The 15,745-nt window shown below is 37.2% G+C and overlaps 1 protein-coding gene across 2 annotated transcripts in view; it reads right to left on the reverse strand.

Annotated features, from left to right (window-relative positions):
- Pigu (phosphatidylinositol glycan anchor biosynthesis class U) overlaps positions 1-15,745 on the reverse strand; it is an 87,854-nt gene that overhangs the window by 32,905 nt on the left and 39,204 nt on the right. For both annotated transcript variants that reach the window (XM_077799473.1, XM_026383216.2), the window contains one exon: positions 14,098-14,195. In XM_077799473.1, the coding sequence (XP_077655599.1) occupies positions 14,098-14,195 (98 nt within the window). The remainder of the gene's footprint in view (positions 1-14,097; positions 14,196-15,745) is intronic.

Genomic DNA, 15,745 nt, shown 5'->3' on the forward strand with positions numbered 1-15,745 from the left:
ACCAATGCCCAGATCTTGGTTTCTTTTTTAAAAAATTTCCCTTCCCTTTCTTTTTTTCTTTCATTTTGTTTTTTGGGGGGAGCACATGCAATACCCCTCCCCCCAGGAGGGCTCTATCACTGTGAGTTACATCCCCAGACCTTTTTATCTTTTTGAGACAGGGTCTCCCTAAATTGTCTAAGTTGGTCTCAAACTTGTGATCCTTGTGTCTCAGTCTCTCAAGTTGCTGGGGTTACAGGTATGTAACACTGTGACTGACTCTAGACCTTGATTTCTCAACAGCATTCTCCAATAAAAGAAACTAGGAATCTTTGGAGAAGTAAATCATTTCAGAGCCAAGACAGAGAAAATGAGACAATACAAATGAACCTAGAACATTTTGTAATACCAGAAATGAAACACTTAAAACTAGATGGGGGAGAGCTGGATATGGTAGCAGCATACCTGACGCAGTGGCGCATGCGCATAATCTCAACTATTCAGAGGCTGACGCAGGAGAATTGAGTTTTGAGGCCAGCCCGGGCAATACAGAGACTCTCAAAAGCAATACAAATTTAAATTTTAAAAAATACCGAAAGGGCTGGGAATATAGATCAGTTGATAAGTGCTTGCCTAGCATGCACAAGGCCCTGGGTTCAATCCCTAGCACCCCCTCCAAAAAAAAAAAAAAACACAGAAAAGTATGGCATAACTGGTTCAAAAGACTATTAGCTAACAGAAAGAATCTAAATAACCATGTAAGGGTTGGAGTATGGCTCAGTGGTAGGGTGCTTGCCTGGCATGTCTGAGACCTTGGTTTCCCTATCACAACAATAATAATAAAACTTAACAAACAAACAAAAAATAGATGGAGGCTTGTTAAAAGAACACTTGAGGGCTGGGGTTGTGGCTCAGTGATAGAGCGCTTGTCTCGCATGCCTCGTGAGGCACTGGGTTTGATCCTCAGCACCACATACAAACAAAGATGTTGTGTCTGCCGAAAACTAAAAAAAAAAATAAATATTAAAAATTCTCTTTCTCTCTCTCAAAAAAAAAAGATATTTTGGGGGGATGGGATTGTAGCTCAGTGGCAGAGGGCTTGCCTAGAAGGTGTGAGGCACATCCTCAAAATACTCAGAAACACATAAAAACATATACATAAAATAAAGGTATTGTGTTCATCTACAACTAAAAAGAAATCTTGAGGCTGGGGTTGTAGTTTGGTGGTAAAGTATGTATTTAGCATGTACAAGGCCCTGAGTTTGTCCCCAGCACCATGTTAAGAAAAAAAAAAAAAAATCCTTAAGAAGAAAAAAAAATCTTACTAGTCAAACAGAAGTTTGAATTCTCAAACATTAACAACAAGCAGAACTTCATAAAAAGATATCACTATACACCCAGCAGAATAGCTAATATTGAAAAGACTGAAACTCCCTTGCGTTGGTGAAGGTTGCAACTAGACTCACATTTGGCTGGTAGGGGTATAAAATGACACATTTTGAAAAGAAAAAAAAAAAAGTCTAGTAGTTTCCAGTAAAACTAAATATATACTTGCTCAATGTCCCAGCAGTTGTATTCCTAGGTATTACCCAGGAGAAATGAAAACTTAAGTCCACAAAAAGATTTGTACAAAAATGTTCATAGCAGCTTCTTTCATAACAGACAAAAATTGAAAATAGGCCAAGTTTCCATTAGGAGGAAAATTAATAAATAAAATGTAGTGTATATATACATATACACAAAAAGCATCCAACAAGAAAAAATAATGCATGCAAAAACATAGGTTCATCTCAGAAACAAGCTGACTGAAAAAAAATTTTATCCGAGTGTCATATTTTATTTCATTTATATAAAGTTCTAGAGTAGGCAAAACTAGTATATAGCTCAAAAATTTTTTTCACAGCAGTTGCCCCTTAAGTATAGGGGTAGGAACTGATTGGGAAGGGGCTTGAGGGAACTTTCTACATCCTGATAGGAATCTGGGATACATAAAGGTATGCACTTGTCAAAACTCTGTGAACATACATTTAAGATTTGTGCACTTCATGGTATGTAAATTTAACTTCAAGTTAAAAAAGTTTATAAATACACAGTGAACTCTAATTGACGCTTATGTTGAACTATTTAGGGGGACATGTATGATATCTTCAATTTTGAAATACATCAAACATAACATTAACTGATGAATAGGTGAGTATGTGATAAAGCAAGCATACTAAATTATTAATGGTACAATGTTGGGAGGTAGATATAATAAAGGTTCATATTTGTTCTCTTTGGAATGTTTCATTATTAGATGTTGGTGAGAAAATTTAAAAATCAATATATTGTTAAGTAATCCACATAGTGGTAAACTCTTAAGTACAGCACAAAAATCATGATGGTCATAACCTCTGAGGTAGAAAGAATGATTATAATGTGGAAAAGGAATCTAAGGGGCTTCAAAAGTATGACAAATGCTCTATTTCTTAAGTAGGGTAGTATAAACACAGGTATTTATTCTTTAAATTATATGAAGAATTTACATACACAAACACATACACATATATGTAAAATTATTATTATGAGGCAAAAAAAGATTTTAAAAATGAAGAAGAATATTCAGGCCAGGTGAACCACCAGCGATCAAATGGGTCCTGATGTGTGAAGGAACATACTGGAAGAATAGAGAAAGCCGTTGTGATCTGAGGTATAAGGGGGGAGGGGTTCAAGAGGAGCCTAGATAGGGTGCAAGCTAAATCATGCCTATGCTTTGGTCATGTACAATTCATAGGTTCTTTTCTTTCTCTTTCTCTCTCTCTCTCTCTCTCTCTCTCTCTCTCTCTCTCTCTCTCTCTCTCTCGTGATATTGGGAATTAAACCCAAGGTCTCACATATACTAGGCAAGCATTCCACCACGGAGCTACATCCACAGTCCTTTTTATTTGTTTTGAGACAGGTCTCCCTAAATTACCCAGGCTGGGCTTGAATTTATGATCCTCCTGCCTCAGGCTCCCAGAGTTGCTGAGATTAAAGGTGTGCACAACCATGCCTGACCAACTCAAAGGTTCTTGATCAGTTATCTTGAAAAAAAGCTTTTTGCTTTGGCAGGTGTGGTATGGGAGATTGAACTCAGGGCCTTCAGCATGCTAGGCATATGTTCTACCACTGAGCTGTGTCGCCAAGCCTTGGAAAAAAGTTCTGTTGCCCTTAGTTTCACATTAGGCAACAAGAAATTCATCTAACCAAAGGTGAGACAAAGGAGCATTTAGGAATTAGGCCTCAGGCAACATCTCTAAGGGAATTCACAGGATTTCCTAGATTGTCAGCCCCTCTTTATGCAAGTGTAGAAAGTATCTGTAGGGGCTTGGGGTGTAGCTAAGTGGTAGAGTATGCCCTTAGCAAGTGCAAGGTCCTGGGTTCAATCAAAAGAGAAAGAGAGATGGAAGGAGGAACAAAAGACAGAGAATCTAGGGCAGGGTTTGTGGCTCAGTGGTGGAGACTTACCTAGCAATATGTGAGGCACTGGGTTCAATCCTTAGCACCACATAAAAATAAATAAATAAAATAAAGGTACTGTGTCCATCTACAACTAAATAAATATGTATGTATATGTATATATAAAATATATACATATATATTTTTAAAAATATAATATAAAATATTTCAACCAATTTACTTCCTTTGAATACTTTAATTTAAAAAATGAGAACCTTTTGGGCTGGGGTTGTGGTTCAAGTGGTAGAGTGTTCGTCCAGCCTGTGTGAGGCAATGGGTTCAATCCCTAGCACCACATAAAAAAAAAAATAAAGATATTGTATCCACCTAAAACTAAAAAAAATATATATATAAAAGAGCACCTTTTGAATATTTTAATATCACCAATGAGCACCTTCTAATGTTCATTTTGCTAATTAGTATGATATCTATCTTACCAATAAAAATCCAATCCAATTCTGACATTCACTATGCAAATTAGCAAAGGTGATGTTTTTAGCTTTTGGTACTAGAGATTGAACCCAGGTGTGCTTTACCACTGAGTTACACCCTAGCCTTTTAATTTTGAGACAGGGTCTCACTAAGTTGCTTAGGGACTCAGTAAATTTCTGAGGCTGGTCTCAAACTTGCAATCCTCCTGCCTCAGTCTCCTAAGAGTCACTGGGATTACTGGCATGTACTATCACACCCAGCTTGAATTTTAGATACTATAACACCATGATAAAGAGTGAAAAATTTTAAGCTGGAGATAGCATTACTGTTAACAGATGTTAGGGAAAAGGAACCTGATCTCCCCTATGGCTCCTTAATAAGCTTCCATACACACAGTTCTACTCTTATCTCTCTTTAAAACTGTGCTGTCCCTAAGCCACATATGGCTATTTAAATTAACGGGAAATTAATTAAACTTAACAATTCAATTCCTCAGGTTCCTAGTACATTTCAAGTGTTCAATGGCCACATGTGGCTTGTGACTACTGACAATGCAAAGCATAGAACGCTTCAGTCATCACAAAAAGTTCTAATGGACAATACTACTCTAAAGGAATGAAGTTTCATGAGAATTATACATTTCTGGGAATGGGAAATAACAATGAAGAGACATCCATACATAAATTTGAAAATTTGAAGAAAACACTCAGGTTCTGAGTTCATTTGATCATTTTTGATCTCTTCTCCCTGAATAATACTGCCATTCAGAAAAGAAGAAAGGAAGGAAACCATAAACCAGGAAAGCGGGAAAAGAACCTCAAAACTAAAGTTTTATCTCCTACTTCTCCCTGCTGATAGCATTTAACAAGAAATAAGCCAGGAAGTAAAAAAAGATGGTCTTGAAGAACTGAACCAAGTAGACTATTAAAAGCCACTCTCTTAGGGGAGCCCTAAACACATACCCAGGAGATGAGGATTTACTCTGCAAATCTTGTTAGCAGCCCCCAAGTTTCAGTTTGCTTCTCTGCTCGAAGTGATTGATTCAAGCTAATGTGTTACTGTTGATGTCTGAGTAGAAAATGATTCTTTTTTCTTGTGCTTAAAATGTATTTCAGGTATCACTTTGTTTTAAGACATGGTCTTAGATTTGCCTTGAGGAATAGAGTCCTGAAATGATAGAGTATTTACTGGGTCTATTTATAAAAATCGAGGCTGCACTTAATCTTTCAGGACTACTCCTGTTACACAGTGAGGCATACCTGGAAGTCTTAAAAAAGAAACTTCAGCAATCCTTTGATAGCTTGCTGTTTATAAACCCTGCAGCCAACTTTAACCTAGGGGATCACACTGAAAATTTCCCAGTGGACAGGTGAACCTTCTTTTTTAATTTACAGCTACTCCTGCCCATGTCTCCCCCTACCCTTCTTATAAGTCTCCTTTTTGGCTACACAGCAAATACTGACTTAAAATGTGTATATAAAAGTAAATGTACATAAGAAATGCTAGAAAAATGATACCTTATATTTTTTATTTATTTTTTTTTTGTGGTGCTGGGGATCAAACCCAAGATCAAGCATGCTAGACAACCCCTCTCCTACTAAAACACATCTTCAGCCCAACCTAAATCAACTTTTAACTGTTTTATTATAAAACTGCACAAAGTAAATAGAAATCTTGGTGACTGATTATTAAGCAAATGTCCTTGTAGCCATGACCCAGCTCAAAAAAACTTTCTATCCATTCCCCAAGGTCTTCCATGCTCCCAGACCCAACCAGAATCCACTATTCCTTCCAAAGTGATGATGAACCTGGTTTTTACAGTAATTACTTCCTTGTATTACTTTATGGTTTTTCACTTACCTATGCATCCCTTCACACTATATTTAGATTTTTTTTAAAAAAATAATACAATTTTTAAGTCTCTTTTTTAATTTACAGCTACTCCTGCCCAGGTCTTCCCTCACCCTTCTTATAAGTCACCTGTTCAAGAACCCAGGGAATTTTACCTACAGAACTCCACACAATCTGGTTTTTCCAACTATACACCTTTTCTTCAACATTTCTTGGAAACTGCAGGCTTGATCAATTTTGGATTTGATCCCTTTGGCAAAACTTTGCTAGTAGTATATTCTCTTGAGAGGAGGCATAATTTGTGTTTGTTTTTGAAGTGCTGGGGACCACCCCTAGGGCTTACACATGTTAGGCAACTACTGAACCCTTAAATCACATCCTCAGACTAATTTTTGGTTTTTATGTCAGTTGTTATTGATGCTTAATGCCTAGACCAATAGGGGTTGCAATATGATGTTATCCTATCACTTTGTCTTCATTTGTAAGTTAGAATAATTTTATAAAGATGTTTCCCCTCATCTACTATATGGTACCTACTAGTATGACAAAGGTAAGACATGTACTTATTTTTTTCCTTTATCTAGTTTTCAAAATAATAAATTGGTTTCCTGTGAATTCTCCTAACTTAAGCAATTAGGTTTCCTTTTGGTATCATTATGAATCTCTTGATTTAAGTATATTTATAAGTTTTAATCTACTGTAAATCTTATCCTATTGAAACTCAAATTATCCACCTTTAGTCACTGGGAACTTCAAGTCATATTCTGAGTCCTGTTTAAAAAAAAAATTAAGTTTTACATGGACACAATATATTTATTTATTTATTTTTATGTAGTGCTGAGGATTGAACCCACTGCCTTATATATTTGAGGCATGTGCTCTATCATTGTCTGGTACCACAACATTCCAGGATCATCCTGTACATTTCCTGCCCTGAAAATAGACCACTTCTCTAAGAAACCTCAGTTTCTTTTAGTGGACAAATGGTGGTTTGAGATCACAATCTGGGTACTAAGGATGCTTGCAGATAATGGGTTGGTCATTGTTTCCATACCTTTTGGTGAACAAATGAACACAATTACTCTCTCTCAAATACTTACAGGAGCCAAGAAGGTAATAAATGAGTTAATGTGATAGAGATGACACATGGGACTATGGTAAAGAGGGTATGCTCTATGTAAAGGCAAAAATCCTCAAAAGAAACTGGAAATTCAAAATTTTAACATGATTTTTTAAAATAGTGACAACGAATTCAAAACAAAATTAAACACTAGGGTGAAATGAAATCCATCTGTGGGTCAGATTTGGTCCATGGGTTACATGTACCCTCAACCTGAAAAATTTAACTAGCAGTTATCCCATAAGATATATTGTTACTAATATATAAAAATATTTAGAGAACAGAATTCTCAAACTGTTTCAGAAAAAGTCAAACTACACAAAGGAAAGGTAGAAAATAATTTTTTTCTTTCTGTCCTAGGGATGGAACCCAGGGCTTTGAGCATGCTAGGCAAGATTCTACCACTGAGCTTTATCACCAGCCCTCAAAAGGAGAAAAAAATGTACCTCCCTCCCATTATCTACATAAAACAGGAGGGAGAACAACATTTTCTATAAGAAACCGTTTTCTTTCATGGTGTGAGAAGGAAAAGATCAATTTTCAGAATAAACTCTTTAAAGCAAGTTGGAACCTAACAAAGTTTTCATACTTAAACTCTTGGAATCTGAAGAGACCCAGGAGAGATATTTTACAAGACAGGTAAAAAAATGAATCCTAAATGTATGACCAAGTTCTTATCCTCATTTTTACCTTTTCTAAAAAGAAAAGAAGTTAACAGCAATGTCACCTCTGCTCTGGGACCCTCCAGGAAGCAGCAGAGACAACAAAAAGTTGCTGGAGAAAGAAAGAGCAGAGTGTGAAAATTCTAAATAAGGCCTCAGAGAAGGGCTGGGGAAGGACCCAGATATCAAGAAAGACCTGAGTGGGGTTGGCTCCTTTAGTTTGAGCTATTATCATGTAACCTGCCCAAGCACCAGAAAGTATAACAGTTACAGGATTCATTTTTTCAGTTCAAAGACAAGAAAAGCTCATACTGGATTAAAGCAAAAACCAAAGGAGCACTCACAAGGTATTTTCCCCTAGTGTCTATTATTGTCCTTGAAAGAAAACAGAACCTCAAACAAACCACAGGGGTCCAAGGCTGTAGGAATCCCAAGCAAAAGGAAAGCAGAAACTAGAAACTTCCTGGACTTCACCATGAGCATCTCAGCAAACCTCCCCTAGTCTTCCTCAGTCTCTTGATGCACTTGGTTTTTCCTTCACTGTAGCCTCCAGATCCTGTGCATGTTAGGACTATTTTATTCTGCATGTGATCAGATCATAACACTGTAAGCTTCTCTCTAATTTGGAAACTAGGCTCCAAGCCAAGGTCAGAGGAAGAACAAAGTTGGGGGAGGGGAACAGATGGGCTCAAACTACCAGTGATTCACCAGGGAGCCAGATGCAGCACCCCTGCTTTTGATCCTGGGCCTCAAGAGGGAAGAGAAAAATAGTTTTGACTCTGGCACTGATGAGACACTCACCAGCTTATCCATTATCTACCTTTTACAGTATATAGAAACTCAGCAGAATGGAGGCAGGTTTATAGTGTCAAAGGAGGAAATACAAACTAATTTACAGTTCCTCTGGCTCCAGAAAAGAAATAATTATCCTTTCCCCTCATTACCTTATGTACCCATAGACTGGTAGCCAGGTCCTTTCCATGAACATCTGAATACTAATTACTACTCCTATGATCCACTGAGAGCAGACACTGTTCTGGATACTAGACATATATTTATCCTTTGCAGTATTAATTTTTATATATAATTTTTTTTTCAGTGGTGCTGAGGATCAAACCCAGGGCCTCACACATGCTAGGCAAGAGCTCTACCACGAAGCTATATCTCCAGCCCAAGTACTATTATCCAACATTGTAAATAAGGAAACCAAGAGAGAAAGAACTTAAACAGTAACTGCTCCAGAGTCACAGAGCTAATAAATGTCCTAATCGAGATGTCAGAAACTGTATTCTATTTTCCCATACCGTAACATAAATTTTTTCAAACATGCAGAAAATCTGAAATAATACAATAATCAAGTTGTGTGATGGTGTACACATGTATCCCAGCCACTAAGGAGGATAAAGCAGGAGGATCACAAGGCTACCCAGAGCAACTTAGTGAGACCTTGTTTCAAAAAACAAAACAAAAAAATAATCAACTTTATGTCACTAGATTAAAGATTACCACTTTGCCATGTTATTTCTAAGTATACAAATTAATTTTTGCTGAAGTATCTAAAAGTTGTACATATCATGACACTTCTCCCCAAAACACTTGTGCATGCAGCTCATAAAAATAAGGATATTCTCCTTCATAGCACAAGAAGTTAATAATAGTTCTCTAAAAGCACCTAATATTTTTATTTATCTTCAAATTTTTCTAACAACCCCTAAAACAACTCTATATCTTTTTTTCCACACCAGAATTCAATCAAGAACTTCTCATTCCATTTGGCTTTTTTTTTTTAATATTTATTTTTTAGTTATAGGTGGGCACAATATCTTTATTTTATTATTTTATTTTTATATGGTGCTGAAGATCAAGCCCAGTGCCTCACGTATGCTAGGCGAGCATTCTACCACTGAGCCACAGCCCCCAGTCCTCCATTTGGTTTTTGTGTCTCTCTAGTCTTGAAACTTGAAACATGACATTGACTTTGTCTTTCTTTTTTTTACTTTCTTTTCTTTTTTAATGGCACTGGAATTGAACCCACTGGTACTCTACTACTAAGGTACATTCCCACTCTTTTTATTTTTATCTTGAGAAAGATTCTGCTAAATTGCCAAGACTGGCCTCAAACTTGTGATCCTCCTGCCTCAGCCTCCTGAGTTGCTGAGATTAGGGGCTATGCCACTAAGCCCAGCATGACCTTGACAATTTGAAGAGAACCAGATCAACTGTCCTACAGACCATTCTGGTGTGTTCAATAACTTCCTATAGTATCATTGAAATTATTCCTCTGTTTTTTTCATTTCCTAAAAACTAGAAAACAGATCTAAAGGCTTAATTAAAGCCAACTTCTTAGGTAAGAATATTTGAAAGTTAACACTATGTACACAGATTGCATCACACCAAGAAGCACATCTTAGCAAGGTACAGGGGCACATGCCTGTAATCTCAGCAGTTTGGGAGGCTGAGGCAGGAAGACTGCAAGTTCAAAGGCAGCCTCAGCAACTTAGTAAGACCGGTCTCAAAATAAAAAATAAACAGAGGTCGAGGACATAGCTCTGTGGTTAAGCACCCCTGCGTTAAATCCCCAGTACCAAAAAACAAAACAAAACAAAAAAAGAAATGCATTTTTTCAATTGTTCCACTGTAAACAATTTGAGTAGGATCATGTGTTTGACCTGAGACTTCTAGAACACTCCTTGTACAGATGTGATTTCCTTTTTTGGAACCAGGGATTGAACCAGGGGCCTTAACCACTGAGCAACATCTCTGACCCTCTTTAAAATATTTTATTTAGAGACGGGACTTGCCAAGTTGCCTAAGGCCTTGCTAAATTGCTGAAGCTGGCTTTGAACTTGTGATCCTCATCTCTCAGCTTCCCAGGCCGCTGGGATTGCAACCACACCAGCTCCTTTGTTATTAATAAATAATTTAGAGGGTGGAAAGTGGGGGTGATAAAATTTTTGCACCATTCAAATTATAAACATTCTCTAAAACCTATTCACTTGATTTTAGCAACCATTGATGATCTTTGCTAGGTTCAATAATTTCATTGGCGATTTGCTATTCTATCATTTCTACATTTATAAATTGGCTTTCATATATTTAGAAGCAGTGTCTTTGTTCAACTGGGGAAGCTAAAACTAGTAAGCTCAGTGTAAGGCAGCAGCCCCACCCACCCACCCAATGGTCTCATGCATGTTAGGCAAGAACTCTACCACTGGGCTACAGTACTAGCACTTTTTATTTTAGTTTGAGGGTGGGTCTCACTAAGTTGTCCAGGCTTTGAACTTGCAATCCTCCTGCCTCAGCTTACTGAGTAGCTGGGATTATAGGTATAAGCTATTGTACCTGGGTAGTTCCTTCCTTTCAGTTATTTTCAATGTAAGAAATTGGGGGCTGTGGATGTGGCTCAAGCGGTAGCACACTCGCCTGGCATGCGTGCAGCCCGGGTTTGATCCTCAGCACCACATATAAAGACGTTGTGTCCGCCGAAAACTAAAAAATAAATATTAAAAAATTCTCTCTCTCTCTCTCTCTCTCTCTCTCTTTAAAAAAAAAAAGAAAAGAAATTGGGAACAATGGTGGTATATCCAATTTTTTTCTCTAATCAATTCTCTTCTGAACTTCATTATGAACACATGGATTTTAATTTATTCAACATTCTATAATCCCTTATAATCTTTATTCTTTTGGTGCTCAAAATATCCCAAATTTGGCCAGTAAGGGTTCTTTGAGTTGGTTTCAGAGTTCTGATATCACCTGTTAACATATGAGACTACTCTGCTTTCCATCTTAACAAGACGTCCCCATCAAGCTTGTGCTTTTCTATAGTATGTTATACAATCATTCCAGGAAGAAATGTGTGCCTGCAGAGGGCTTCTAGAAACTGAGAAAACCAGAATGTCAAGAGCAGATCCATCATGTGTTTGTGGTTATTAAACCATTCTAAGTTGGAAGTTGGAAGAACATTTGGGATCATCCAACCACCTGTGATGATACTTACAACATTGCTAGGACTCCCTAACAAGTGCCATTTTCCACTGGCCTAAAAACTGATTCACAGGGAGCTTACCTCACTTGGAACATCCCATTCTGTCACAGGGCTGCATTTCACTAAGCTCATTAGTTCTAATTTCTCTCTTTCGAGCCTTTGGACCTCTGTGAACTCAGGCCTAATGGGTCCACTTAATGGTTTAGGAGGAACTCAGTTCTAAAAGATAATTTCCTCTTCTGTTCTCGATCTCATATTTAAACAGGTGTGTTTGTTTCCTGGAAGTGACTGAATTAATTTTCCAAATACTTTACCATGACTCAGAAGGCCCTACTGACCTCAGGCCACTTTACATTCTTAAATAAAAAAATAGTTAGAGGTGGGATTTTAATTTCTACATAAATGCGGTCCTGAAATTCATCTCAAACTCTTCCTATTCCTGTTTCCCAGATACAGACTGCTGCCAGCTGATTCCACCACCTAAAAATCCCCTGCATCCAGACCCTCACCTCTCAATTTCCTCTGACAATGGTCTAACCTTCCCAATTTCAGTGTCTTCTATGCTCAACCACCCCATAGGTTACTAGCACAGCAGTCTTGCTGGAATACTCCCTGCTTGGCAACTGTACCTGCTTTATCTCTGCAGAGTCAGAGATATTGAGTGCTTAATAAATAGCACTGGATATTTGGGCAGGAAGACTAAATAAATTGACTAGCTGAGTTGCCTAACCTCATGACACAGTTTTATTGTCCACTGTTGTCAGGAGGAAATTTCCTTGAGTTTTAAACAAAAGTCATTTTATATAAAGCAGTATTTAGAAATGGACTAACAAATTATTTGGAAAGTTTAGGTCAGCCCAAGTGTTTTTGTTGGTCTGTTTATTGGTGGTACTACCTAGGGCCTCATGCATGCTAGGGAAGTAGTCTACCACTTAGCTACACCCCTAGTCCTTTTTTCTATATTATTTATTTTATATCTAGTTGCATAAAAGTTCTGATTGCATGCATTCTCTTTAAGGCTCAGACTTTCTAAAGAATAAACTGCACAGTATAAAGAAAATATAAGGACTGGGGTTGTGGCTCAATGGTAGAGCACTCGCCTAGCATGTGTGAGGCACTGGGTTTGATTCTCAGCACCACATATAAATAAATGAATAAAATAAAGGTCCATCAACAACTAAATTGTGTGTGTGTATGTGTGTGTGTGTGTGTGTGTGTATACAGACACACACATAGTATATTGTTATATGGAAAATGATTGGATCAACATGAATATAGAAAGAAAATCAAAACAAAATAATTCATTGTATGGTGACACATCTAATTGAACTAGCGATTATAAATCCAACTTGAAAAGCCAGTGCTGGCAGACTGGGAGGTAGCTGATTCACTTCTTTGTAGATACTGATGGTGGCACTGCAATTGGCTTTTTCTGTGGAGAACAATTTGATCTTGCATAATAAGAATATATAACGTTTTAGTCTCAGATCCAGTGAATCATCTGGAGAAATATAACTTAAAAAAATTACTTAGAGAAAACCAAATTTCTATACTATACCCTGCCCAAATATCCAGTGCTATTTACTGAAGACCATATCTCAAATTCCCCCAAATAAAAGAAAGACCAACCTAATCATGTATCACTGTGTACACCAAAAGATATATTACAAAGTCACCTATACTGACAAGCAAATGTTCTTTTTGCACAAGAGGATGCATATTATTAGCTTTAGTAAGAGTGTTAAGAATGAATACTCTGAAATCAAGACACTTCTGGATTTTTGAATCTTGGCGTTACCTCCTGCATGCTTCTTGCCAGCCATGTGACCTTGGGTAAATGATTTAACCTCCCAACATTCTGTTTTAATTCATGTGCCTAATAAGTATAATACCAAACAAACCTATTGCAAATAATATGACCTGTCCCACAAAATCCATATGGGGCTGAAGTGAGATGATGCCTGCAGTGCTTAGTATAGTGCCTGAATTACTATCATATTTATTGATCACCTAGGATGTTCCTGTCATTGCAACAAGTATACCCATTACATTTAATTTTTTTAAGAACTTTAGAAAATAAGTGCTATTTTTAATATATATTTTTTTAGTTGTTGATGGGCCTGTATTTTATTTATTTATATGCAGTGCCGAGAATTGAACCCAGTGCCTCACACATGCTAGGCAAGTGCTCTACCACTGAGCTACAACTGGTGAGTGCTATTATTTAAAAAAAAAAAAAAGAAGAAGAAGAAAGAAAAAAACTTAAAAAGAAATGAGCTCAGAGGAATCTATGTACATTAGGTGAGAGAAGAATAAAAGATGGTTGATAGATCCCAAATACAATTATATAAAATGAAAAGCAGTTTCACATTTGCAAAGACAAAACACAGAACTAAAGATCACTTAGTCTACTTTATTTAAAGTTAGTCAAGTTTTTTTGTTTGTCTTTTCAAGTAGAAGCAAGCAGATATTAGTTGGGGGTCCCAGTCCCATTGCCTTTATTGATCCATTTCCTTCCTTCCTCCCAGCAGGGACCAGGCTATGTATTAAACATCACTTAGAGCACTGGTTTCTAACCAGCAAGTGCTTACCTGAAGGAGATAGAGGAGTCCTGGGACAAACAAGGTGATTGGGTACAGAGACTGGTATGTTGCTAAGGCAAGAAAAATAGCACTGAGGAAAGCACTGCCTGTAAAAAGAAATAAGCGTATAGAATAATCCAGCTTCATCAATCAAGATTAGACTCAGCAAGTCTTTATCAACATGAAACTTTCCATAACTGTTCCAATAATCACCTGACACGCGCTTCCTGGTGCCCAAGGTGCTATTGAAACTCACACAGAGTGAGAGCTTCGTGGCTTGATTTCCCATAAAAGGAAACCAAGGAAGTCAAAACCATCTACCTTTAGCAACCTGGGATACCACAAGCATATTTCTTGTGAAATTTTCAGACCCAAAATGATTCTACAAAACTTTAGCCCAAAGATGTGAAGGTTATAAAAGAGGTAAATTCTGTGTTCCTTAAAAAAAAAAAAAAAAAAAAATAGACCATGAAGTTCACAATAGTTAACTCTGGATGATGGTGAAATTATAAATGATTTTCCTTTCTTTGCTTCTCTAAATACTTTAAAATTTTCCAAAATGAACTGCTTTGTTTTTGTCTAGGAAAACAACTGATTTCTCTTTAAAAAAAAAAATCAAAAATCAGCTTTTCCCTTTCAAATGGTTTAAGACATCAGGGCACACAAAAATCAAGGCTAGAGAGTTTGAGTTTACAAGGGGGATTTCAAAATAGCCCAGAAATCATTTGTTATAACTGACGGTTCAAGGTTGGTGTCATATAATGACGATGTTTCATAAAAATGACAATATCCAGGGCTGGGGCTGTAGCTCAGCGGTAGCGCACTTGCCTGGCTTGTGTGAGACACTGGGTTCGATTCTCAGCACCACATATAAGTAAGTAAATAAAATAAAGATCTATCAATAATTTTTTAAAAATTTAAATTCTCATTAGTATGGGGCCTACTGTTCACTGAAAATAACAGACATCTTCTTCAATGATGTTTCATAAAAATAGAAGCTATTCAGTCCAAGGAGTTTTATCCCTTTCCCAGCTCACTCTAGGGACAAACAAAAGGCGCTTTTGCCCACCAAAGTGGTCTATATATTTGAAACACCTAAAAGCCACCTTGGGAGAAAGAGGGTTATGAATCTGATAACTTCATAAAAAAGAGAATGAAAAAACTTTGAGCATTAAATCCTTCAAACCAAGGAAACTTGTCAGCTAGAAACAATCCTGGTAGATAGAAAGTAGAAAGATGGAAGAAAAAGGAGGAAGTACCAGAAGGATCCTTCTTTTTTTTTTTTTTAAATCAATGTGTGAATTAGAGATAAACTTGTGGTCAGTCATTTATTCCTAAATATTTATTTTTTGTTGTAGATGGACACAATACCTTTATTTTATTTTTATGTGGTGCTGAGGGTCGAACCCAGTGCCTCACGCATGCTAGGCAAGCGCTCTACCCCTTGAGCCACAATCCCAGCCCCAACCAGAAGGATCCTTCTAGAATGGTTTAGAGTGTGACAAGCCTGACTTTAAAGGCTTTTGAATGTTCCATTTCATCTATCAGATTAAGTCCAAACTCCAACAGCCTCACTATCTGGGCATTTTCTTCAGCTTTCCATCTCACCCCTCACCCCTTGCCACACACCCTTCCCTCCAGCTACACTGGACCATTC

Source organism: Urocitellus parryii, chromosome 6, assembly GCF_045843805.1.
Source record: "Urocitellus parryii isolate mUroPar1 chromosome 6, mUroPar1.hap1, whole genome shotgun sequence".
NCBI classification, from domain to species: Eukaryota; Metazoa; Chordata; class Mammalia; order Rodentia; family Sciuridae; genus Urocitellus; species Urocitellus parryii.